The sequence below is a fragment of the Schistocerca serialis genome, chromosome 9 (assembly GCF_023864345.2).
Source record: "Schistocerca serialis cubense isolate TAMUIC-IGC-003099 chromosome 9, iqSchSeri2.2, whole genome shotgun sequence".
Classification (NCBI taxonomy): Eukaryota; Metazoa; Arthropoda; class Insecta; order Orthoptera; family Acrididae; genus Schistocerca; species Schistocerca serialis.
In genome coordinates this window covers 337,572,787-337,599,627 of record NC_064646.1, presented here as the reverse complement: position 1 = coordinate 337,599,627, position 26,841 = coordinate 337,572,787, and the positions used below count along the sequence as shown (strand labels likewise).

The window sequence follows — 26,841 nt, the reverse complement described above, 5'->3', positions numbered from 1 at the left end:
GATTACCCAGTTGCTAAACATGCCATCCAACACAGTGTTCTTTACTTAAAAGAATAGTTCACAATCTGTGCCATCTGGGTTCTTCCTACAAGCAGCAGCTTTTCTGAATTGCGAAAGTGAGTATTCTCCCTACAATATATCCTTCATTATTGAAGCCCCCTGGCTCCGGTACTACACATCTCTTCCATCCTGCAATGCACCTGCCTGTTCTTTCCTCTTCTCCCTGCCTCCTCCCCCTCCCCTGCTGTTATTTCAAGCTTCAGCAGCGTAAATGTACTGTATTCACTTATTTATTTAACAATGTTTGTGTTAATAATGATTTCTATATTATTTATTTCTCTTCAATTCATATTTGTACAAAATGAAAGCTTTGTTTTGTAATGATAGTAGGTTGTGAACTGACAGTTGCAAAAAATGGTTCAAATGGCTCTGAGCACTATGGGACTTAACATCTGAGGTCATCAGTCCCCTAGAACTTAGAACTACTTAAACCTAACTAACCTAAGGACATCACACACATCCATGCCTGAGGCAGGATTCGAACCTGCGACCATAGCGGTCGCACGGATCCTGACTGAAGCGCCTAGAACCGTTCTTCCTCGCCGGGTGGCTGACATTTGCAGTTGAACTTGATTTGATCCACCAAATTTAACATGAATTCACGTGTGCTATGGTATTAATAAATGCAGATTATCTGACACATTCATACAGTTTCAGTTAATATTGTTACCATTATTTTTCCAAAATTAAATTTCTACAACCTCTGGTGAAAACTTTGTGCAATTGTCTGGAATTTAAAAAACAAATAGGGCCAGGTAGTTAATAAATTTTAAAAAAATGTGAAATTACTTCTTTACTTGTCTGGATGTTCTGGAAAACTAATGCAGATTCACATCTGGGACATGTTTTATTAGATTCACCAGACCAATAACAACAAAATAAATGGAAATCGTACTTTACTTTAACCTCGTACAGTTTTGTGATGGCTTCATATTAGCAAAGTTGCTAAATTTCAGGCAAAATCTTTTATTAGCCATAACTCCGTAGGTAATCAATGTGGACCTATGTTTATATGGACTTTTTTCTTTAGTTTTACTTGTAGAATAACATATTAAAATATTTGCATATCTTCGTGAATCACCCTGTATATGATTGTAGTGACACACTCATACATTAACAGACAAAAATTCATTTCATTGTTTTGTATTGCCACCTTGAGCTACAATCATGTGTGAAGGTGTGGTGCATCATCTTGAGAGAGTTCCTGGGTGGTATTTTCACTTGTAATTACAGACCATGCACAACATGATCCCACTGTGTCCCACGTGTTCGTCAATGTGTGACTAGGCTGATGATTGTCATGGTCTGAAGAGTTGATGTATCTTGGTGAATATGTTTGATTATGAGAGAGATTTTTCTATGCTCATTGTACTGCTGGGAGAGCACATCTCCATGGTATAGAAACAGGAATAATTAAGTGGATAAATATGTGGCTCTATCCTGCATTGTTTAGTACAGTGTACTGTTTAGTATTCCCTCAGCAAACTGTGGTGATCTCTGATAGGCTTACCTCCCCCCTGGAATGATACACAGAAGTGGTCTGGGTACGAGTGCTTGATACTCGCTCTGATGGTGCACTGACACTAAGGCAGAATGTGCTATCATTAAATGGAACTTTCCACATCATTGAAGGTGGGCAAACAATATTAGATTAGGTCTGATTAGCAGCATCCTTTTTTGTTGGCCACCTTCCAGTAAACAATACCATTGGTCGTAGCTTACTTTGGTTGCAGCTTTGGTGTAATTTGTGCTACACTTGTCATGTGAGTCTTCAGGATGACGACTTAACCTCCTGCAGACTCATTATATAACTTTCTGAGATTCAGTTAATTGCACACATCAAGACTGCAATGGCATGTCTAAGTGTGTACTAAACCAGTATGATACTTGAAACAACAGCTCACACTTTTGGGCAGGCAAATACAGATTTTATAGGCTGGGTTCTCTTATTCAGTACAGGGTTCCAACTCCTTTCACAGCATGTTGGCTGTATTGCCTTCTGTAAATATTGTGTTTCTATGTTATGTCTGTTCATTTTCCAACTGTGTATCTTGAATTTTATGTGGTTTTTACTATTCTGAGTCAAAACAATACTGTAAAATTGATAACTGATATATTATTCTAGCAGTAGTTCTAGGTGATAACTTTGTGGTGTAAGTATTCTTTTTGTTACATTAGAATTGTATCTAAAATATGGAACCTAACTCTGTTCAACAGAGAGCAGACTGTTACATATTACTGTCAGTAGGCTGTTGAACTGATGAAACCAGTGAAAGATGCAAATAGCCAATGTCTGTAATGTAAAATACATTGCTAAATACAACAGTAAGTAAAACTGTATGTTCTAGCTTCAAGAATTCAGAGAAAAAATGGGGTCTGCTTTACCAAGAATACCAAAGAACGACCCTCCACAAAGCAGGACAGAATTTGAGGGACTGACAGATCTACTGAAGTACATTTCAGAAGAATATGGGAAGAAGTAATTCTCTTCAGCTATAGTTGAGTTTCATAATGTTAAATGACACAAAAAAATTCTGAAAAGATAATTTCTGTTAACTTCTGTTTTACCTACAATATTTTCCAAACATCAAGTAGTTTGTCACTACAGATATAATTATGCTAGAGTGCATGCTACCTCCACTGTGACATGGATACCCATTTATCATTTTCTTACAAATAGAGAATAATTCAATCTTGTATAATTTAAAAGCTATGAAATAAATTTAATTAAATTTTGTAATCTGTAAACCACACCCTGGAACATAAGATGCAAGATACATGAAAGAATTGTCTCTCCTGGTGCAGGGATGGAAGTTATTTTTCCTTTATATGTGTTTCTTCTTTCCTCTTTTTAATGGGAAACTGCAGTCTTTAAAACTTCGAATGCTAGAGGTCCAGTGGTAATTTTTTTCTTTTTAATTTATGAGTCTGTCTGCCCTGCTCCAGTTCATTCCTTCAGCTTATAAATTGATGCTCCTGTATTTTTTTTACACAAAATATTTTCGGTTATTAATAAAACTAGTATACCGAAGTAAATATTATTTTAGAATTCTGAAGGAACAATTTAGTGGGCACAGACCATATGAGGATCTTGCCATAAGAATTAGTAGTGTTAAAACGGACAACAGGAAGTTGCATAAAAGTGTGTTCATATCCAAGATAGCAAAGTGACAGGGACTTTATCCATTCAGCAGGCAACAATGAGAAAAATTCTTCCATAGTTGCCTGTGCAGTACATGTGTAATTCAGTGAAAAGCTAGAAAGTGGTTCAACAGCTTATCTTTAAAAGACTATCCATTCTCTGGGCTTGGTGGAATAACTGTGACACAAAGAGACTATGCTACTACTTGAAAATGTATTTTGAAGCCCCATCTGTAAGACTTGTAAAATCAAGAATGCTCTTAAGTGTTGGACTGATTGCTGCATGAAGAATGTAAGGTATGTACCTTTTGGCTGACAGTGCATTTGCTGACAGATCAGCAGAAATCTATGTGAGTGGGCTGGTGTTAATTTATTCTCAAAAAGAAAACATGTGACACCGTTATTGCTAATATTTATCTGGCACCAAATTCTATCAGATTGAGGTTGCCTTTCTGTTTTGCTGGTGCAAGCTGCAATCCTCTGCCACTAGAGGGCTGTGAACTGTAGTGTGTAATCTGGCAATGTGTAACATAACTATTTTGCTGCATAAGAAACAGCATGTTGTAATCAAAAACACTTATTCAGAGAGTTTGTATGCACATGGAGAACCCTATCCTTCAGCATGACAATGTCAGACTGCTCATTAATGCTGTGACATCTGCAACAATCCGATGCAATGGGTTCACTGTCATTGATTGTCCTCCATACAGTCTCAACTAGGTCTTATCCATTTTTTATCTGTTTCCAAAACATAAAGAATACCTTCAAGGACTTCACTTTGAATGCGATGAAGCAGTGCAAGCAGAGGTGAGGTTGTGGCTCCGTCAACAAAGTCAATCCTTGTACAGTGATGGTATCAACAAACCGGTCTCTTGTTGGGAGAAATATGTTAGTCGCCTGGGTGAATGTCGAGAAATAAATATGTAGGCATTAAGAATAAAGTTTTATGATGTTAATAAAATTTGTTTTGTTTAAAAAGCTTTTAAGTTTTCATAGAGCAAAAATTTGTTGGTGTTACTTGTCAGCACATCCTTGTACAAGACATACTTTCATATTGGCTATAACTTCTAATTTTGAACATAAAGTCTCATATATTCAGTGGCTCCCCTTGAAAGTAATACCAACCAAATTTTATTCTGCTTCCACGTGAAGAGATCCACAATATCACAGATGAAATATAGAACAGTACAAAGTCTCATAACTATAGAACACATCAGTATAGTGTCTCGTAGGTGACCATATAGTAAGCGCTGGGCCTGTTTCATGATAAAACATCTATGGTGTGAACTGTCAAGAAAATTGGAAAAACCAACTGTTTAAGCTCTCTATTGTTATGGCCCCCTCCCTATCATCCCCAGTTTAATGGAGAGGTGGAGTAGCTGATCCTTACATTCAAAACCCAGATAAAAAAAAAAATATATATCACTCAATCTTCTACCGAGGAAGCCCTTCATATGTTCTTGAGTTCATACACGTTCACTCGAGTTGGGAACCAGAGCCCACCGGAGCTGCTGTACAGCTCCAGCCCTATGCACTTTTAAATCTGCTCCGGCTGATGTGATGTGACCTGTTGGCACCTCCCTCACAGCGATTCCATCCAAGCTCCACCATCTGGGTCCATGGGTTTGGCCGGCACCCTAAGCATGTATCAGCAGTCATCCATTGCTTCGGAAGCTGTTGCCTCTGCATTGTGCACACCTCCACTGACTTGGTGTCGAGACACAATGACCAACTCTGTCCGTGCACGGCTGACCTTGTACTGGACAGACCTCCGCCCCTTGTGGTGCAGTGCACACCTGTTTTATCATAAAACAACTGTGGTGTGAACAGTCAAAAAATTACAGGAAATATCTACAATATTATATCAATATATTATGCCACAAAGTATAAAACAGCCCAAAATTGACATGAAATTGATATTTTGTAATTCCACATGAAGTATAATGAGAATAGCCACGAGATACATTCACACCAGATGTTATGTACACATCACGACAACAATGGAAATCTTCCAAACAGCTGTCAGTCAATAAATGTTTTAAGGAGTGACACTGGAACCCTAATTACAATGATTTGTCCAAATTACATTTAGAACCAGCAGCCTGTAGCACCGTCAGAAGGCATGAAGGTTCCGCAAACATTCGGCTGTTGAGTGACCCGAAATCAGATTATCATCTAGGTAGTTAAAGCACGACTGCATGGAGACCACGAGCTGCCCAGAATTCGTTGGAAAAATGGCAGGGGCACTAGCATTGAATGGCGGGTGGTGTTACTTATATAACTTGAACAAAGTATTCACTACAGGGACACATTTGGAATCATCATCCAGAGACAGTCGTAAGTAGACTTCTTACAAATCTTCTTTGGAAAAATATTGGCCCCCTGAAAGCTGTGCTGAAAGTTTGTCTGGACAGGGTAAGGGATAGGTATCAATAATGAATTGTGAAGTTACAGACACTTTTAACTTGCCACAGGGCTGAAGGGTACCAATAGTTCCTTTGGCAAGTACCAGTAGAGTAGACCATTCACTATAGGAGACAGGCGTGACAACACTCAGAGTTGTAAGTCGGCCATGGAGGCACTTGTTTCGCATGCTGTTTGATTATGCACATTCACACTATGGGAACAGGATGAAGAAAACAGAGGTACTAAGTAAGATATAGAAATGTGAATTAGAGAAAGTGCTTCTGGAGCTCTGGGAAAAGAAAGTATTGGGCTGTGACAGAATACCGTCTGAAGCACTGCAAGTCTGTAATTCGAAAGTCAGTAGCCGGATTGATTGAGGTAGTAAACATAATTTGACACAGAAATTTGGCCTCAATGTGTACTTCAGAATCATCTAGTATCTTTACAAAAAAAAGTGCAACACAAGACAAATACAAAGACAATTGGTTTTACCAGTCCTGTTACAAAGGCCGTAACGAGGGTCATACTTAGGAGAATTTAAAAGAAAATAATGTGAAGACCAATTTGGGTTCAGAAAGGGTAAAGGAACAAGAGATGCTATAGGTTGTCTTAAGAGGACTGGAGAAAGAATGATAGAGTGGGAGAAGAGTTTTAGTTGAGTCAACTGTGGTATACTGCTGAGAATTGAAAATGTGTTTGTGTAGACTGTAAATATAGGTTAAAAGTGATGAGAATAAGAAAGAAGGAAGCTGCACATAACATATTCTTAGATAGAAAAAAGATAGAACAAGTAAAATTCTTTCTGCGCCTTGGAAGTTTACTGACATGTAGCATAAGCTGTACAGAAGAAATAAAGATGATGATTTCTAAAGGAAAGAGAGCATTTGAAAGCATCTAGAATTTGAACGGAGCCGGGAAAAGATTTGCTAAACGTGTGTAGAGTGTAGTGTTATAAAGCAGTGAATTGTGGATAGATGAAAAAGATATTTAGAAAGTTTTGAAATGTGGTTATGAAGAAGAATGCTTAAGGTGAACTGGACTGACAGATTTAAAAATGAAGAAGTAAGGAAGAAAATAAGATTATTGGAAGTGATAAAAAAGAGGAAAAAATCTTGGCTGGGACATGTACTGGGTAAGAGTTGTTCGCAACAGAGAATTATAGAGGGAAGGTGGAAGGAATGAGAGGAAGATAGGGAGAGAATTGGAATGACAGATGACATTAGAGAGGATGAACAAACAGATGAGGGAAGATGCTTGGAACAGGACAGGACATAAGACAGGTACACCACTAAAGAAGAATAAATTTTATGTTATGCATACGTTTGTAAATCTCCATGGGACACTAGTAATGCTTGAATCATTCTAATATTAAACAGTAAACAGTGCTGTCCAAGAAAAGCAAATATATAAGTTCAGGTAATCAAGAGGCATTGTTGGGTAAACACTTCAAGGTGTTCCACTACATGCTGTGATCAAGATTTTATTAAATTTTTGTGAGAATAAATTTTAATGTAATTGGAAAAAGAGTATGAAAATGACTTTCTCCAAACTTCATAGGATTTTAGTGTAGTTGCTAGCAAAGTTCCAATGATTAATTAACAGCAGAATATATCCTGACATGTTCAAGGATGAGGCAAAAGGGATTGTTTTTTCCTAAAATAGTCAATATCAGGATGTGCATGAATTTTCAATGACAGAACCCACTGTGTACCTTTTGTACTTCTTTCATACAGAATGTGGCAAGGCACCAGACCATCAATAACTCTAGTAACTTACCTCAGCCAGAATTCACTAGGGCCTGCCTCAAGAACTTCACTGCCATATTCTCTGCAGCATTTGTATAATAGGAGCGCATACACTAGTGTCACACTGCACAAATGGACCAGTGGAAATGTAGCCTTCAGCACATGTGGCTGACACCATAGGCATAGTTCCACATAGCAAACAACACAATACAAACTGAACATCAGTATTAAGCTTTTAGATTTCCTACATTTATTATATTGAATTTTGGAGTGAGGTCTTTGAAAAAACCACAGCCTATTTCCTTCTGCATCCAAGCGTGTACACCATTGTAAATGGCATTGTCAATGGGACATTAGATACTAATCTTTCTTTCTTCATTTAACAAATGTTTTGATATGAAAACAATTGTTTGGCTTGTTCAGTCGTAATGTATCATTGAGGGGCTGGAGTACAAGTGCTTGCTGAAGCAAACTGAGTAAATGACAGCCAAAGTTAAATGGCTATTTATATATTACATGAATTACTACTGAAATGTCAGATATTTTTTTCTAACCATCAGTTAGTCCATGTTTGGCTGTAGATATGGTTCAAGATTGTAAGGCTTCTGCATTATTTTTATAGTATATTATAAATACTTATACTCCTTACGTCTTAAAACTTTTTAGCATAAAATAAGTACAACGGCAAAAACATCATCTTTACTGTGCTTTATTCTAATGAGTTTTGCAGTACAGTACTCTTAGAACAATACACATTCATTATGAAACAAGTGTGTGTGTGCGTAATTAAAGCAAAATTAATATAATAAACTGAAAAAAGCAAATAAAAATACCTAAATGAATATATATTGGTATGGCTCCAATACATATGAGAGATTTTAGTCGTCGTTATTTTCTATAGCCACCTTACTGTCAGTGCCTTAATATAGATTCCTTCTGTGGTATCTCTTGAAGAATGTCACTCCTGGGGCAACACTAGTAATGCTGTAGCAGTGTGTTGTGTATTTGCAGCCTTGTTTGTTCCCTTCTTTGACCACGTCCTCCTCTGTCCCTACTACCTCTCCTTACATCCATGGTAACTGTAGTCTGGAAATGGGATATATTGTTACAGAAGTCATGATAAATTTGAGGGATGTAGTTTATTTCCTGAAGATTTTTTCACTTCTTAAATTTTATTTCATACTCTTCTTGATCCAAAAGCTGCAGAAGTAGTATTGATGGGCAACCAGTCTAAAATCCACTTCAGTACACTCAAGGTCACTTGTCAGTGAATACTTGAACTGCATTGTTAGATGAGATAGATAGGCCTGATTCTGATCGTACTAATATTCCTCCATTGTTTTTTGTTTCATTGAATGTCTTTAGCAATTTTTTTTTCTTCGCTATGGCACCCATGGCTTTAATTGAAAGTTTTCGTTTTTCATTAACAATACGGAAAACTATAGGCTAACCTCCTTCACTGCTTCCATCCTGTCTTGGGGACAAGTACGTACACTATGTGATCAAAAGTATCTGGACACCCCCAAAAACATATGTTTTTCGTATTAGGTGCATTGTACTCCATATCAGCGACCTCAGTAGTCGTTAGACATCGTGAGAGAGCAGAATGGAGTGCTTTGCGGAACTCACGGACGTCAAACGTGATTGGGTGTCACTTTGGTCGTACAACTGAACACGAGATTTCCACACTCCTAAACGTCCCTAGTCCACTGTTTACGATGTGATACTGAAGTGTAAATGTGAAGGGAGCCATACAGCACAAAAGCGTGCAGGCCGACCTCGTCTGTTGACTGACAGAGACCGCTGACTGTTGAAGAGGGTCATAATGTGTAATACGCAGACCGTCACACAGGAATTCCAAACTGCATCAGGATCCACTGCAAGTACTGTGACAGTTAGGTTGAATGTGAGAAAACTTTGATTTCATGGTCAAGCGACTGCTCATAAGCCACACACCACACCAGTAAATGCCAAACAACGCCTTGCTTGGTGTAAGGAGCATAAACATTGTACAATTGTACAGTGGAAAAACATTGTGTGGAGGAAGAATCATGGTACATAATGCCAACAGTAAAATTCAGAGGCGGTGGTGTTATGATGTGGTCATGTTTCTCGTGGGGGAGACTTTCACCCCTTGTTGTTTTGCATGGCACTATCACACCACAGGCCTACATTGATGTTTAAACATTTTCTTGCTTCCCACTGTTGAAGAGCAATTCGGGGATGGCTACTGCATCTTTCAACACGATTGAGCACCTACCACCTGTTCATAGTGCATGGCCTGTGGCGGAGTGGTTATACGACAATAACATCTCTGTAATGGACTGGCCTGCACAGAGTCCTTTCCTGAGTCTTATAGAACACCTTTGGGATGTTTTGAAAGAACACCTTTAGGATGTTTTGAAACGCCGACTTCTTGCCAGGCCTCACCAACCGACATCAAGACTTCTCAGTGCAGCACTCCGTGAAGAATGGGCTGCGATTCCCCAAGAAACCTTCCAGCACCTGATTGAACATATGCCTGGGAGAGTGGAAGCTGTCATCAAGGCTAATAGCGGGCCAACACAATATTGAGTTCCAGCATTACCGATGGAGGGTGCCACAAACTCGTAAGTCATTTTCAGCCAGCTGTCTTAGATTAGATTAGATTATTTATTCGTTCCATAGATCCGTGCTGAGGAGATCCTCGTGGATGTGGAACATGTCTGGATACTTTCAATCACATAGTGTAGTTAAAGTGTTTCTTTGCATTATCACATTCTACTTACCTGTGGCCCTGTTCAAGCAACTAGTGATCTATTGTGTCAGTGTGCTGATTTTGCATAAAGGTGTACATCCACTATTTCAAAACTTAAACACGCATTAAACAATACTAGAAGTAATCCTAAAAGTGTACTCATTAGGCTGTTGCAATACTTTTAAGAAATGCATACCTGAAGCTTCATTAAAGATATCAGCAGTTCTCAATTTCACTTGTACTAGTTGTATTCTAAATGCAGTCCAAGCATTGGCTTAGAGCCTAAACTTTATTATCACAGTGTGCAGAACTATGCAGGAAATTGCTTGCACTTCTTTTACCCTGAAGAGATTCACACATTATCTTGACAGATGTTTGCTTAGATCACTTTCTTTTGAAATGTCACTTGTACTCTTAGCTCCTCAATTATTTGATAAGTGACTCTGTAGACCTCATCTTTGATGAACATCTTTTTCTCATTTCCATTTCATCGGTACTTCTCTAGCGAATCCTAAGTTACATCTATATTATTTTTAATGACAACATCTATAAGCAGCTAAATGACATAACAATGGGACCATTATATCTTGTACTATAGTTGATGTATACATAAATCATTTGGAACAAAAATTATTAACAGCCATTTATCCTTCCTAAAGAAAATTAAATTTTATAAGAGATATGTAAACGTCACACTACTGCTAGTGAAAGGGGTTGCCAAAGACATAATAGACATTATGAATTACTGCAATAGCCTACATCAGAAAATTACATTTGTACAAGAACAAGATGAAAGCATCAGTTGCCTAGAACCTAAATATTACAAGACACAACAAAACATGAAATTTATAGAAAAAAGTATAGAATGACAAAAGTATATCAGACTGTCAAGGTGCTCCAACAACTAAACGAAGGGCATAAAATGGGTCTGTTAGAGATATATTCACATTACAGAAAATATGAAGGTAAAATATTACATGAAATACTTGAAAGTGATCTTCAAATGCTTTGGCAATACACTTAAACAAAATACTAACTCATAGCAATAAGCATCACGGTAACAGGCATAAGTAGATTATGAACCAGATTATTAAGATCAATATCCTCTGCACAAAAGTAATTTATACTCTGTGGAAGACCTATAACATTACCTCTGTTGACTATATCTGTGACCAAGGTTCTCTTTTTCTTCCTTTCTTTAAAAAAAAAATCCTCCCAGATCCATTATTGACCACCTGTTTCTCCCAGATATTTCGTCTGTGATCATTGGTATAAACATTAATACCGTGAAGTACAGCTGATATTTTAGTAATGACAGCAAGGACATTAAAAATGTTGCAGATGAGCAAGCAGTAGTTTTTCATACCGTCAAACATAATGTCTGCTTCAAAAGTATGGACTATGGAAATAAATTGTTGAAGTATATTTTCCACAACTCTAATTTGTAGATATAAACAATGACTTGTAGGTTGCACATAATATATAATACCCCCCCCCCCCCCCCCCCCCAATGAACCATGACCTTGCCGTAGGTGGGGAGGCTTGCGTGCCTCAACGATACAGATAGCCATACTGTAAGTGCCACCACAACAGAGGGGTATCTGTTGAGAGGCCAGACAAACATGTGGTTCCTGAAGAGGGACAGCAGCCTTTTCAGTAGTTGCAGTGGCAACAGTGTGGATGATTGACTGATCTGGCCTTGTAACACTAAGCAAAACGGCCCTGCTGTGCTAGTAATGCGAATGGCTGAAAGCAAGGGGACACTACAGCCATAATTTTTCCCGAGGGCACGCAGCTTTACTGTATGGTTAAATGTTCTGGTCAGGTGAATACAGGGCTATAAATACCAAATCAAATAGGAGTAATGCTGGAATAGGTTTAATAACGAATAAAAAAAATAGGAGTGCGGGTAAGCTACTACAAACAGCATAGTGAACGCCTTATTGTGGCCGAGATACACGAAGCCCACGCTTACTACAGTAGTACAAGTTTATATGCCAACTAGCTCTGCAGATGACAAAGAGATTGATGAAATTTATGATGAGATAAAAGAAATTATTCAGATAGTGAAGGGAGATGAAAATTTAATAGTCATGTGTGACTGGAATTCGATAGTAGGAAAAGGAAGAGAAGGAAACATAGTAGGTGAATATGGATTGGGGGTAAGAAATGAAAGAGGAAGCCACCTGGTAGAATTTTGCACAGAACATAACTTAATCATAGCTAACACTTGGTTCAAGAATCATAAAAGAAGGTTGTATACATGGAAGAAGCCTGGAGATACTGTAAGGTCTCAGATAGATTATATAATGGTAAGACAGAGATTCAGGAACAAGGTTTTAAATTGTAAGACATTTCCAGGGGCAGATGTGGACTCTGACCACAATCTATTGGTTATGAACTAGATTAAAACTGAAGAAACTAAAGGTGGGAATTTGAGGAGATCGGACTTGGACAAACAGAAAGAACCAGAGGTTGTAGAGAGCTTCAGGTAGAGCATAAGGGAACAATTGACAAGAATGGGGGAAAGAAATACAGTAGAAGAAGAATGGGTAGCTTTGAGAGACGAAATAGTGAAGGTAGCAGAGGATCAAGTAGGTAAAAAGACGAGGGCTAATAGAAATCCTTGGGTAACAGAAGAGATATTGAATTTGATTGATGAAAGAAGAAAATATAAAAATGCAGTAAATGAAGCAGGCAAAAAGGAATACAAACATCTCAAAAACGAGATCGACAGGAAGTGCAAAACGGCTAAGCAGGGATGGCTAGAGGGCAAATGTAAGGATGTAGAGTCTTATCTCACAAAGGGTAAGATAGATACTGCCTACAGGAAAATTAAAGAGACCTTTGGAGAAAAGAGAACCACTTGCATGAATATCAAGAGCTCAGGTGGAAACCCAGTTCTAAGCAAAGACGGAAAAGCAGAAAGCTGGAAGGAGTATATAGAGGGTCTATACAAGGGCGATGTTCTTGATGACAATATTATAGGAATGGAAGAGAATGTAGATGAAGATGAAATAGGAGATATGATACTGCGTGAAGAGTTTGACAGAGCACTGAAAGACCTAAGTCGAAACAAGGCTCCAGGAGTAGACAACATTCCATTAGAACTACTGACAGCCTTGGTCTAGTGAGCAAGATGTATGATACAGGCGAAATACCCTCAGACTTCAAGAAGAATATAATAATTCCAACCCCAAAGAAAGCAGGTGTTGACAGGTGTGAAAATTACCGAACTATCAGTTTAAGAAGCCACGGCTGCAAAATAGTAGCATGAATTCTTTACAGACGAATGGAAAAACTGGTAGAAACCAACCTCGGGGAAGATCAGTTTGGATTCCGTAGAAATGTTGGAACATGTGAGGCAATACTGACCCTACTACTTATCTTAAAAAATAGATTTAGGAAAGGCGAACCTACATTTCTAGCATTTGTAGACTTAGAGAAAGCTTCTGACAGTATTGACTGGAATACTCTCTTTCAAATTCTGAAGGTGGCAGGGGTAAAATACAGGAAGCAAAAGGCTATTTACAATTTTTACAGAAACCAGATGGTAGTTATAACAGTCGCGGGGCATGAAAGGGGAGTAGTGGTTGGGAAGGGAGTGAGACAGCGTTGCAACTTATCCCTGATGTTATTTAATCTGTATATTGAGCAAGCAGTAAAGGAAGCGAAAGAAAAATTAAGAGTAGGAATTGAAATCCATGGAGAAGAAATAAAAATTTTGAGGTTTGCCAATGACATTGTAATTTTGTCAGAGATAGCAAAGGACCTGGAAGAACAGCTGAACGGAATGGACAGTGTCTTGAAAGGAGGATATAAGATGAACATCAACAAAAGCAAAACGAGGATAATGGAATGTAGTCGACTTAAATTGGGTGATGCTGAGGGGATTAGATTAGGAAATGAGACGCTTAAAGTAGTACATGAGTTTTGTTATTTGGGGAGCAAAATAACTGATGAAGTCGAAGTACAGAAGATATAAAATGTAAACTAGCCATGGCCAGGAAAGCGTTTCTGAAGAAGAGAAATTTGTTAATTTCGAGTATAGATTTAAGTGTCAGGAAGTTGTTTTTGAAAGTATTTGTATGGAGTGTAGCCATGTATGGAAGTGAAACATGGACGATAAATAGTTTGGACAAGAAGAGAATAGAAGCATTCTAAATGTGGTGCTACAGAAGAATGCTGAAGATTAGATGGACAAATCACATAACTAATGAGGAGGTACTGAATAGAATTGGAGAGAAGAGAAGTTTGTGGCACAAGTTGACTAGAAGAAGGTATTAGTTGGTAGGACATGTTCTGAGGCATCTGGGGATCACCAGTTGAGTATTGGAGGGCAAAAATCGTAGAGGGAGACCAAGAGATGAATACACTAAGCAGACTCAGAAGGATGTAGGTTGCAGTATTTACTTGGAGCCGAAGAAGTTTGCACGGGATAGAGTAGCATGGAGAGCGGCATCAAACCAGTCTCTGAACTGAAGACCACAACAACAAAATTGTCAGTGTATATCTATGTGAATAAACAAACATTTTTTCAGGCGTTGTGGATGTTTTCCATAACATATTTTGTGGTAAATGGCAGTTCCAATTCAGTTACTATAGCGCATATTATAAATATCATACCATGTTGGTTTTCTGTTTCAGCAAGCCTATATTATTGTTGTAAATTAACGCTATTTTCACTTTTGTTAGCACCCATAACCTCACAAAGGTTCCAGGAAATTGGTAACTTTCATTGCATGCTTTTCTGTTTCCTTAATAGAAAACTCATTTTCATACTAATTGCTTCAGTTCTTAAAGGGAATTAATATGTTTGGCTTAACAGCTCAGCAAAGTTATTTGAAAGTTATTTATGCACTGTTCTGCTAAACACTGGATCAATCACAAAACAGACCCACTGTGAATGCAGTTCTTGAACACAGGATGAGAAATTGCCCTGACTACCGTCAAATTATTGGAAGCTGATGCAGATGGGTGTGTTGGAACAGATTTTATATGTGGACAAGGAAAAAAAAAGTTTTCCCGGGTGAAACTACACTTTCTCTGTGTTAAGTGACAGTATTCTTTCCTCGGAACTGTAAAACTTGTCAATCCTTTGAATGGTAAAAGTTTTATATACCGGCATAGAACTCTCTAACACTTTGGGAAGTGAAAGCCAGCAAAAAATAACGTGTTTCAGGAAGATCTTCGATGCGCAGCAACATGTACGCTGCATATTTTCGTATGACTAAAATATAAACACAAATTCCACCAAATGCAGTACGTTAATTTCCAATGCACTGAAATCGTGGTTGCAATGTGCTTTCGTCAGCCAATCATAGGTCCTGTCACATTACCTCACTAGCCAATGACAGCAGATATTCAGATCATAGGACACGTGATGTAGTCAGCAAATAGCAACATCACTGTTATGTAGTGCGAACACAAATAGGAAGCCAAGCTTTCACATATAATATTAGTCTTTTTTGCGTGTGTTACCCTTTAAGGTAAATGAGGACGTAAATGTCTGTTCTTCTCCCCCCCGAAATTTTTGTAGGTGTTTGGTCCTCAATGTATTAAGTTATGGAAGGTAGTCAAACACTCAGCGATTTAAGGAATAACGCTTCCCAAACTCCCATTCACAATATTTTTCCGCAACCTATTAGAAATAGGTTCTTTTGAGCAGTTGCCAGACAGCACCAGGGGTTACTGCGCATATGCAGCTGCGATGACGTAGAAAGCATGCTGTGGCCGACCTGTGCTGCCAACTGCCTTAGTTCTACACATTTTTTACACAGCCACTTCCGCATTTTTATTTCGGATCTCTCAAAAATGGCGGGGTTGTCGATGTACGCTTACTGGATCAACGCACCGCTGCTGCGCAGTCGGTAGTTCGTTGGATGGGACGTACCAATTGTTCTGTTTATAGGATTATTACGCGGTGATGTCTGTCCATCACCGCAAAAAAGAAGCGTTTTCTCACTCGTCGGTCTACTTTGTGTTGCTGTGTAACAATACTATATTGTACAGTGATTGTTAGTCAACAGTTTTGTAGTGTAATGTAAGATAAGAGTGCAATAGTGAAACCAATAACAACTCTTTGCTGGAACTATTTCAGTGAGATTAATGACTTGTGTTTATACATCGAGAAATTTGCAGAATTTGAAAAGTTAGATGAACAAACTTCCAATGGAGGTGAACACCAAAAGGTTAGACAATATTTATATAATAATGTAATTGGTACCAGTAACATAGTTAGATTATTATAGGGTGAGCTCTGTCCACTGCTGGTGCAAAGCTGTTTTATCCAAATGATACGATAACATTTTAAAGAGCTCATCAAACCCTCTGGTCTGGTAGTGTTGGTACAGGCCGACAGAAATGTGTCTTTTCTCATTGCTGCTAGCACTTCACGATATAAGCATATTACATCCGTGACACGGAATAAATACACCACTGTGGGACGTGAACTGCACAGGAGGGTATGTTGGCAGCACTGCATGAAAATTAAACTGGTTTTACCTGCCCCTCATCCAATCTGAGGTGAGCATTTTAAAAAGTTATCGCAGTCTATATAAAAACGTTTCTAAGAATTTTATCTTTCATGTATCTACAGAATAATCTGTAGAATGTTAATTCATTTATTACATTTTATTCCCCATGTTGTATACCAGGTGTCTGTAACCTCTGTACCAGCATCATTTCTAAAATAATCACTAATGATGACAAATAAGTTACTGAAACCTAGTATGCAATATGAAGAATAAAATCCAGTACTTGTAAACTACTACTGAGAAACAGCAGCAACTGGTTCAGAAACGTTTCTTTTACAATTGTTGCTCTAGCTGGGTGCGCTGAAAATTATTGACTTGCTGTACTTAATAACTTAGAATCCTCACACCTAAAGTCTCAACAAGTGGATCATGTGATTACTGAAATGACTGGCTTCCAGAACGTATCTTTTAATTTTGTTGAGGGTACCGACTTTCGCAGCGTAATAAATGCTGGCTCTTTCCAAGAATAAGTTCACAGGTCATATTTGTGTCATAGCGTGTACAATAAGCAGGCAAGAAAAATCAAAAATTTACTTGCAGAATTTGAAAAAATTATCTTCAACAACTGACAAATGGTCTGATTTACATTCTGAAACTTCATAACTTAGTTTGATTTCTCATTATACAAGGGTGATTTGAAAAGTTCTCAGAATGGAAAAAAAGTACTTACATCACTGAAACTTTTTTTTTAGTGTATTCTCCTTGTAGATTAATGCACTTGGTATAACTATGTTCCAGTGCCTTGATCCCATCTCGAAAACGAGTTTCCTCCAGGCCTGCACAATAGTTGTCTACTCCAGCCATCAATTCTTCGTTTGAAATGAATCTTCATCCACCAAGAATAATTTTCAATTTTGGGAAGAGATGGGAGTCTGACGGAGCCATATTGGGTGAATAAGGCGATGTTGCAACAATTCAGACCTTAGTTCGTGTAATTTTGCTATGGTGATGGCTCATGTGTGTGGGTACGCATCAAGAATTGCGGCACCCATGTTGCAGATAATTTTTTCATTTCTAATAGTTCATTTAAAATGTGATATACCCTTTCAGATGACATCTGGCAAGCGTGAGGCATTTCACGCACTTTCAATCAGCGATCCTCCTTGACCATTTTGTGCACTTTTGCAGTGATTTCTGGAGTAGTGACACATCTTGGCTGACCGCTGCGTGAATCATCATCCTCCCATCAAAATTTAAATTTAATTGTCCACTTGGTAACAGTTGAATATGAAGGAGCAGAGTCCCCCAGTGTATTCTGGAAATGGGCATGAATGTCCTTTGCTTTTGTACATTTCTTTGCTTAGTCCTTAATCACTGCTCAAATCTCTCTTTTTTCTTTCTCTGCAGATCACTACCCAGGTACAACAACAGAGGCACATCACCACCACAGCTCTCTTCCAAGAGCACTCACATGGCACGTGTTTACAGGCAATGGTCCAATGAATATCACGTGAACAACTTGTTGCGATAGTACCTGCCGACCTCTTGTTGTGATTCCGAGAACTTTTCATACCACCCTCGTATTTCAAAGGATTTTCACAACATGTCTATAATTTTGAAATGCGAAGTCATGACTGGGCGCCATACTGGTGATGCAATATCGACAAAATCTGATACGATACTTCAAGAATGGAGCATAAATCATCAGGCAGTGTGTTGTATTGTTCTGACATTGGTTCTAACATGATTAAGCCATTGCAGTTGTCTGTCTTTCATTATGTGAATTGTGTAACACATCACATTCAACCTTGTATTCGAGCTGCTGTGGAATCACAGGAGTGCCTACAACTTAACTGCTAAACTGAGAAAAGTCGCCATCCATTTCAATCATACTTGGTCACGCAAGCCAAGCAGGCAAAAATTCAAAGGGGAGCCTTAATCAACCTGTTTTATCTGTTATTCAGAATTTCCCAGCTTGGTACATATTGTTAAATATATATATAAATGAATTTTAGTTTTATAGTGTATCTTTAGTGTAAGTATTGTGTGTTTTGTTATGAAAATCCTTTCTGCTAATTTAATTTATTCTATTTCCAATTGGAATAGCACATTCTATATGATGGAGCAATTTTCAAAGCTCAAGGCTTCGCTAATTTTGCACTTACATTCAAATCCAATTACAATGATCTCCACTGACGACTGGATAAATGTTCAAAAATTTGTAGAAGTAATGAAAACTTCCGAAGAAATTACTAGAAGCTTAGGCAGTTCTCAAGTGAGCATTTCATCAGTCGTACTGCAAATTCAAGTTCTTGTGACCACTTTACAGCAAGATGAAACAAAAACTGATATGGGGTTACTTTGTACCACTTTATTGTCAAAAATTTGCTTTTGAGGAAAATGAGATACTTTTAGTTAGAATTTTTGGATGAAATTGCTAATAAAGACTTTGGCAAATCTGTATATACTTCACCCTCTTCCCTTTCCCTGTATACCCGTATGAGACGTAAAATATCTGTTAATGAAACTGTATTTATTTGGATTAAAGGAAAAGGATGTTGTGAATATGTTAAGTTTGTTGGTGATTGTACTTTATATTTTCACAAATAAAGTTATCTGTAGCGTAGCCCTGTATTTTGTAGCGTAGCTGAGAACCTGTAAGCGTACATCTAGGATCTGTCGGCATAGAGTTGGTAACAGCATGTTACGTCAGTCGGTAGTTCGTTGGATGGGACGTACCGATTGTTCTGTTTATAGGATTATTACGCGGTGATGTCTGTCCATCACCGCAAAAAAGAAGCGTTTTCTCACTCGTCGGTCTACTTTGTGTTGCTGTGTAACAATACTATATTGTACAGTGATTGTTAGTCAACAGTTTTGTAGTGTAATGTAAGATAAGAGTGCAATAGTGAAACCAATAACAACTCTTTGCTGGAACTATTTCAGTGAGATTAATGACTTGTGTTTATACATCGAGAAATTTGCAGAATTTGAAAAGTTAGATGAACAAACTTCCAATGGAGGTGAACACCAAAAGGTTAGACAATATTTATATAATAATGTAATTGGTGCCAGTAACATAGTTAGATTATTATAGGGTGAGCTCTGTCCACTGCTGGTGCAAAGCTGTTTTATCCAAATGATACGATAACATTTTAAAGAGCTCATCAAACCCTCTGGTCTGGTAGTGTTGGTACAGGCCGACAGAAATGTGTCTTTTCTCATTGCTGCTAGCACTTCACGATATAAGCATATTACATCTGTGACACTGAATAAATACACCACTGTGGGACGTGAACTGCACAGGAGGGTATGTTGGCAGCACTGCATGAAAATTAAACTGGTTTTACCTGCCCCTCATCCAATCTGAGGTGAGCATTTTAAAAAGTTATCGCAGTCTATATAAAAACGTTTCTAAGAATTTTATCTTTCATGTATCTACAGAATAATCTGTAGAATGTTAATTCATTTATTACATTTTATTCCCCATGTTGTATACCAGGTGTCTGTAACCTCTGTACCAGCATCATTTCTAAAATAATCACTAATGATGACAAATAAGTTACTGAAACCTAGTATGCAATATGAAGAATAAAATCCAGTACTTGTAAACTACTACTGAGAAACAGCAGCAACTGGTTCAGAAACGTTTCTTTTACAATTGTTGCTCTAGCTGGGTGCGCTGAAAATTATTGACTTGCTGTACTTAATAACTTAGAATCCTCACACCTAAAGTCTCAACAAGTGGATCATGTGATTACTGAAATGACTGGCCTCCAGAACGTATCTTTTAATTTTGTTGAGGGTACCGACTTTCGCAGCGTAATAAATGCTGGCTCTTTCCAAGAATAAGTTCACAGGTCATATTTGTGTCATAGCGTGTACAATAAGCAGGCAAGAAAAATCAAAAATTTACTTGCAGAATTTGAAAAAATTATCTTCAACAACTGACAAATGGTCTGATTTACATTCTGAAACTTCATAACTTAGTTTGATTTCTCATTATACAAGGGTGATTTGAAAAGTTCTCAGAATGGAAAAAAAGTACTTACATCACTGAAACTATTTTTTTAGTGTATTCTCCTTGTAGATTAATGCACTTGGTATAACTATGTTCCAGTGCCTTGATCCCATCTTGAAAATGAGTTTCCTCCAGGCCTGCACAATAGTTGTCTACTCCAGCCATCAATTCTTCGTTTAAAATGAATCTTCATCCACCAAGAATAATTTTCAATTTTGGGAAGAGATGGGAGTCTGACGGAGCCATATTGGGTGAATAAGGCGATGTTGCAACAATTCAGACCTTAGTTCGTGTAATTTTGCTATGGTGATGGCTCATGTGTGTGGGTACGCATCAAGAATTGCGGCACCCATGTTGCAGATAATTTTTTCATTTCTAATAGTTCATTTAAAATGTGATATACCCTTTCAGATGACATCTGGCAAGCGTGAGGCATTTCACGCACTTTCAATCAGCGATCCTCCTTGACCATTTTGTGCACTTTTGCAGTGATTTCTGGAGTAGTGACACATCTTGGCTGACCGCTGCGTGAATCATCATCCTCCCATCAAAATTTAAATTTAATTGTCCACTTGGTAACAGTTGAATATGAAGGAGCAGAGTCCCCCAGTGTATTCTGGAAATGGGCATGAATGTCCTTTGCTTTTGTACATTTCTTTGCTTAGTCCTTAATCACTGCTCAAATCTCTCTTTTTTCTTTCTCTGCAGATCACTACCCAGGTACAACAACAGAGCCACATCACCACCACAGCTCTCTTCCAAGAGCACTCACATGGCACGTGTTTACAGGCAATGGTCCAATGAATATCACGTGAACAACTTGTTGCGATAGTACCTGCCGACCTCTTGTTGTGATTCCGAGAACTTTTCATACCACCCTCGTATTTCAAAGGATTTTCGCAACATGTCTATAATTTTGAAATGCGAAGTCATGACTGGGCGCCATACTGGTGACGCAATATCGACAAAATCTGAAACGATACTTCAAGAATGGAGCATAAATCATCAGGCAGTGTGTTGTATTGTTCTGACATTGGTTCTAACATGATTAAGCCATTGCAGTTGTCTGTCTTTCATTATGTGAATTGTGTAACACATCACATTCAACCTTGTATTCGAGCTGCTGTGGAATCACAGGAGTGCCTACAACTTAACTGCTAAACTGAGAAAAGTCGCCATCCATTTCAATCATACTTGGTCACGCAAGCCAAGCAGGCAAAAATTCAAAGGAGAGCCTTAATCAATCTGTTTTATCTGTTATTCAGAATTTCCCAGCTTGGTACATATTGTTAAATATATATATAAATGAATTTTAGTTTTATAGTGTATCTTTAGTGTAAGTATTGTGTGTTTTGTTATGAAAATCCTTTCTGCTAATTTAATTTATTCTATTTCCAATTGGAATAGCACATTCTATATGATGGAGCAATTTTCAAAGCTCAAGGGTTCGCTAATTTTGCACTTACATTCAAATCCAATTACAATGATCTCCACTGACGACTGGATAAATGTTCAAAAATTTGTAGAAGTAATGAAAACTTCCGAAGAAATTACTAGAAGCTTAGGCAGTTCTCAAGTGAGCATTTCATCAGTCGTACTGCAAATTCAAGTTCTTGTGACCACTTTACAGCAAGATGAAACAAAAACTGATATGGGGTTACTTTGTACCACTTTATTGTCAAAAATTTGCTTTTGAGGAAAATGAGATACTTTTAGTTAGAATTTTTGGATGAAATTGCTAATAAAGACTTTGGCAAATCTGTATATACTTCACCCTCTTCCCTTTCCCTGTATACCCGTATGAGACGTAAAATATCTGTTAATGAAACTGTATTTATTTGGATTAAAGGAAAAGGATGTTGTGAATATGTTAAGTTTGTTGGTGATTGTACTTTATATTTTCACAAATAAAGTTATCTGTAGCGTAGCCCTGTATTTTGTAGCGTAGGTGAGAACCTGTAAGCGTACATCTAGGATCTGTCGGCATAGAGTTGGTAACAGCATGTTACGTCAGTCGGTAGTTCGTTGGATGGGACGTACCGATTGTTCTGTTTATAGGATTATTACGCGGTGATGTCTGTCCATCACCGCAAAAAAGAAGCGTTTTCTCACTCGTCGGTCTACTTTGTGTTGCTGTGTAACAATACTATATTGTACAGTGATTGTTAGTCAACAGTTTTGTAGTGTAATGTAAGATAAGAGTGCAATAGTGAAACCAATAACAACTCTTTGCTGGAACTATTTCAGTGAGATTAATGACTTGTGTTTATACATCGAGAAATTTGCAGAATTTGAAAAGTTAGATGAACAAACTTCCAATGGAGGTGAACACCAAAAGGTTAGACAATATTTATATAATAATGTAATTGGTGCCAGTAACATAGTTAGATTATTATAGGGTGAGCTCTGTCCACTGCTGGTGCAAAGCTGTTTTATCCAAATGATACGATAACATTTTAAAGAGCTCATCAAACCCTCTGGTCTGGTAGTGTTGGTACAGGCCGACAGAAATGTGTCTTTTCTCATTGCTGCTAGCACTTCACGATATAAGCATATTACATCTGTGACACTGAATAAATACACCACTGTGGGACGTGAACTGCACAGGAGGGTATGTTGGCAGCACTGCATGAAAATTAAACTGGTTTTACCTGCCCCTCATCCAATCTGAGGTGAGCATTTTAAAAAGTTATCGCAGTCTATATAAAAACGTTTCTAAGAATTTTATCTTTCATGTATCTACAGAATAATCTGTAGAATGTTAATTCATTTATTACATTTTATTCCCCATGTTGTATACCAGGTGTCTGTAACCTCTGTACCAGCATCATTTCTAAAATAATCACTAATGATGACAAATAAGTTACTGAAACCTAGTATGCAATATGAAGAATAAAATCCAGTACTTGTAAACTACTACTGAGAAACAGCAGCAACTGGTTCAGAAACGTTTCTTTTACAATTGTTGCTCTAGCTGGGTGCGCTGAAAATTATTGACTTGCTGTACTTAATAACTTAGAATCCTCACACCTAAAGTCTCAACAAGTGGATCATGTGATTACTGAAATGACTGGCCTCCAGAACGTATCTTTTAATTTTGTTGAGGGTACCGACTTTCGCAGCGTAATAAATGCTGGCTCTTTCCAAGAATAAGTTCACAGGTCATATTTGTGTCATAGCGTGTACAATAAGCAGGCAAGAAAAATCAAAAATTTACTTGCAGAATTTGAAAAAATTATCTTCAACAACTGACAAATGGTCTGATTTACATTCTGAAACTTCATAACTTAGTTTGACTTCTCATTATACAAGGGTGATTTGAAAAGTTCTCAGAATGGAAAAAAAGTACTTACATCACTGAAACTTTTTTTTTAGTGTATTCTCCTTGCAGATTAATGCACTTGGTATAACTATGTTCCAGTGCCTTGATCCCATCTCGAAAATGAGTTTCCTCCAGGCCTGCACAATAGTTGTCTACTCCAGCCATCAATTCTTCGTTTGAAATGAATCTTCATCCACCAAGAATAATTTTCAATTTTGGGAAGAGATGGGAGTCTGACGGAGCCATATTGGGTGAATAAGGCGATGTTGCAACAATTCAGACCTTAGTTCGTGTAATTTTGCTATGGTGATGGCTCATGTGTGTGGGTACGCATCAAGAATTGCGGCACCCATGTTGCAGATAATTTTTTCATTTCTAATAGTTCATTTAAAATGTGATATACCCTTTCAGATGACATCTGGCAAGCGTGAGGCATTTCACGCACTTTCAATCAGCGATCCTCCTTGACCATTTTGTGCACTTTTGCAGTGATTTCTGGAGTAGTGACACATCTTGGCTGACCGCTGCGTGAATCATCATCCTCCCATCAAAATTTAAATTTAATTGTCCACTTGGTAACAGTTGAATATGAAGGAGCAGAGTCCCCCAGTGTATTCTGGAAATGGGCATGAATGTCCTTTGCTTTTGTACATTTCTTTGCTTAGTCCTTAATCACTGCTCAAATCTCTCTTTTTTTCTTTCTCTGCGGATCACTACCCAGGTACAACAACAGAGCCACATCACCACCACAGCTCTCTTCCAAGAGCACTCACATGGCACGTGTTTACAGGCAATGGTCCAATGAATATCACGTGAACAACTTGTTGCGATAGTACCTGCCGACCTCTTGTTGTGATTCCGAGAACTTTTCATACCACCCTCGTATTTCAAAGGATTTTCACAACATGTCTATAATTTTGAAATGCGAAGTCATGACTGGGCGCCATACTGGTGACGCAATATCGACAAAATCTGAAACGATACTTCAAGAATGGAGCATAAATCATCAGGCAGTGTGTTGTATTGTTCTGACATTGGTTCTAACATGATTAAGCCATTGCAGTTGTCTGTCTTTCATTATGTGAATTGTGTAACACATCACATTCAACCTTGTATTCGAGCTGCTGTGGAATCACAGGAGTGCCTACAACTTAACTGCTAAACTGAGAAAAGTCGCCATCCATTTCAATCATACTTGGTCACGCAAGCCAAGCAGGCAAAAATTCAAAGGGGAGCCTTAATCAACCTGTTTTATCTGTTATTCAGAATTTCCCAGCTTGGTACATATTGTTAAATATATATATAAATGAATTTTAGTTTTATAGTGTATCTTTAGTGTAAGTATTGTGTGTTTTGTTATGAAAATCCTTTCTGCTAATTTAATTTATTCTATTTCCAATTGGAATAGCACATTCTATATGATGGAGCAATTTTCAAAGCTCAAGGGTTCGCTAATTTTGCACTTACTTTCAAATCCAATTACAATGATCTCCACTGACGACTGGATAAATGTTCAAAAATTTGTAGAAGTAATGAAAACTTCCGAAGAAATTACTAGAAGCTTAGGCAGTTCTCAAGTGAGCATTTCATCAGTCGTACTGCAAATTCAAGTTCTTGTGACCACTTTACAGCAAGATGAAACAAAAACTGATATGGGGTTACTTTGTACCACTTTATTGTCAAAAATTTGCTTTTGAGGAAAATGAGATACTTTTAGTTAGAATTTTTGGATGAAATTGCTAATAAAGACTTTGGCAAATCTGTATATACTTCACCCTCTTCCCTTTCCCTGTATACCCGTATGAGACGTAAAATATCTGTTAATGAAACTGTATTTATTTGGATTAAAGGAAAAGGATGTTGTGAATATGTTAAGTTTGTTGGTGATTGTACTTTATATTTTCACAAATAAAGTTATCTGTAGCGTAGCCCTGTATTTTGTAGCGTAGGTGAGAACCTGTAAGCGTACATCTAGGATCTGTCGGCATATGAGTTGGTAACAGCATGTTACGTCAGTCGGTAGTTCGTTGGATGGGACGTACCGATTGTTCTGTTTATAGGATTATTACGCGGTGATGTTTGTCCATCACCGCAAAAAAGAAGCGTTTTCTCACTCGTCGGTCTACTTTGTGTTGCTGTGTAACAATACTATATTGTACAGTGATTGTTAGTCAACAGTTTTGTAGTGTAATGTAAGATAAGAGTGCAATAGTGAAACCAATAACAACTCTTTGCTGGAACTATTTCAGTGAGATTAATGACTTGTGTTTATACATCGAGAAATTTGCAGAATTTGAAAAGTTAGATGAACAAACTTCCAATGGAGGTGAACACCAAAAGGTTAGACAATATTTATATAATAATGTAATTGGTGCCAGTAACATAGTTAGATTATTATAGGGTGAGCTCTGTCCACTGCTGGTGCAAAGCTGTTTTATCCAAATGATACGATAACATTTTAAAGAGCTCATCAAACCCTCTGGTCTGGTAGTGTTGGTACAGGCTGACAGAAATGTGTCTTTTCTCATTGCTGCTAGCACTTCACGATATAAGCATATTACATCTGTGACACTGAATAAATACACCACTGTGGGACGTGAACTGCACAGGAGGGTATGTTGGCAGCACTGCACGAAAATTAAACTGGTTTTACCTGCCCCTCATCCAATCTGAGGTGAGCATTTTAAAAAGTTATCGCAGTCTATATAAAAACGTTTCTAAGAATTTTATCTTTCATGTATCTACAGAATAATCTGTAGAATGTTAATTCATTTATTACATTTTATTCCCCATGTTGTATACCAGGTGTCTGTAACCTCTGTACCAGCATCATTTCTAAAATAATCACTAATGATGACAAATAAGTTACTGAAACCTAGTATGCAATATGAAGAATAAAATCCAGTACTTGTAAACTACTACTGAGAAACAGC

The 26,841-nt window shown here is 37.8% G+C and overlaps 1 protein-coding gene across 6 annotated transcripts in view; it reads left to right on the top strand.

Moving 5' to 3' along the window:
• LOC126418844 (transmembrane protein 242) overlaps positions 1-26,841 on the top strand; it is a 69,559-nt gene that overhangs the window by 40,605 nt on the left and 2,113 nt on the right. The window contains exons 3-4 of one of the 6 annotated variants that reach the window (XM_050085827.1): positions 2,409-2,558; positions 21,295-22,513. The exons of 1 other annotated variant lie outside the window; for it this stretch is intronic. In XM_050085827.1, the coding sequence (XP_049941784.1) occupies positions 2,409-2,543 (135 nt within the window). In that variant the 3' untranslated portion in view covers positions 2,544-2,558; positions 21,295-22,513. Of the gene's footprint in view, positions 1-2,408; positions 2,801-17,972; positions 19,192-21,294; positions 22,514-26,841 lie in introns of those variants that run through there. 4 more of the 6 variants (XM_050085829.1, XM_050085828.1, XM_050085830.1 and 1 more) reach the window with 4 other exon arrangements.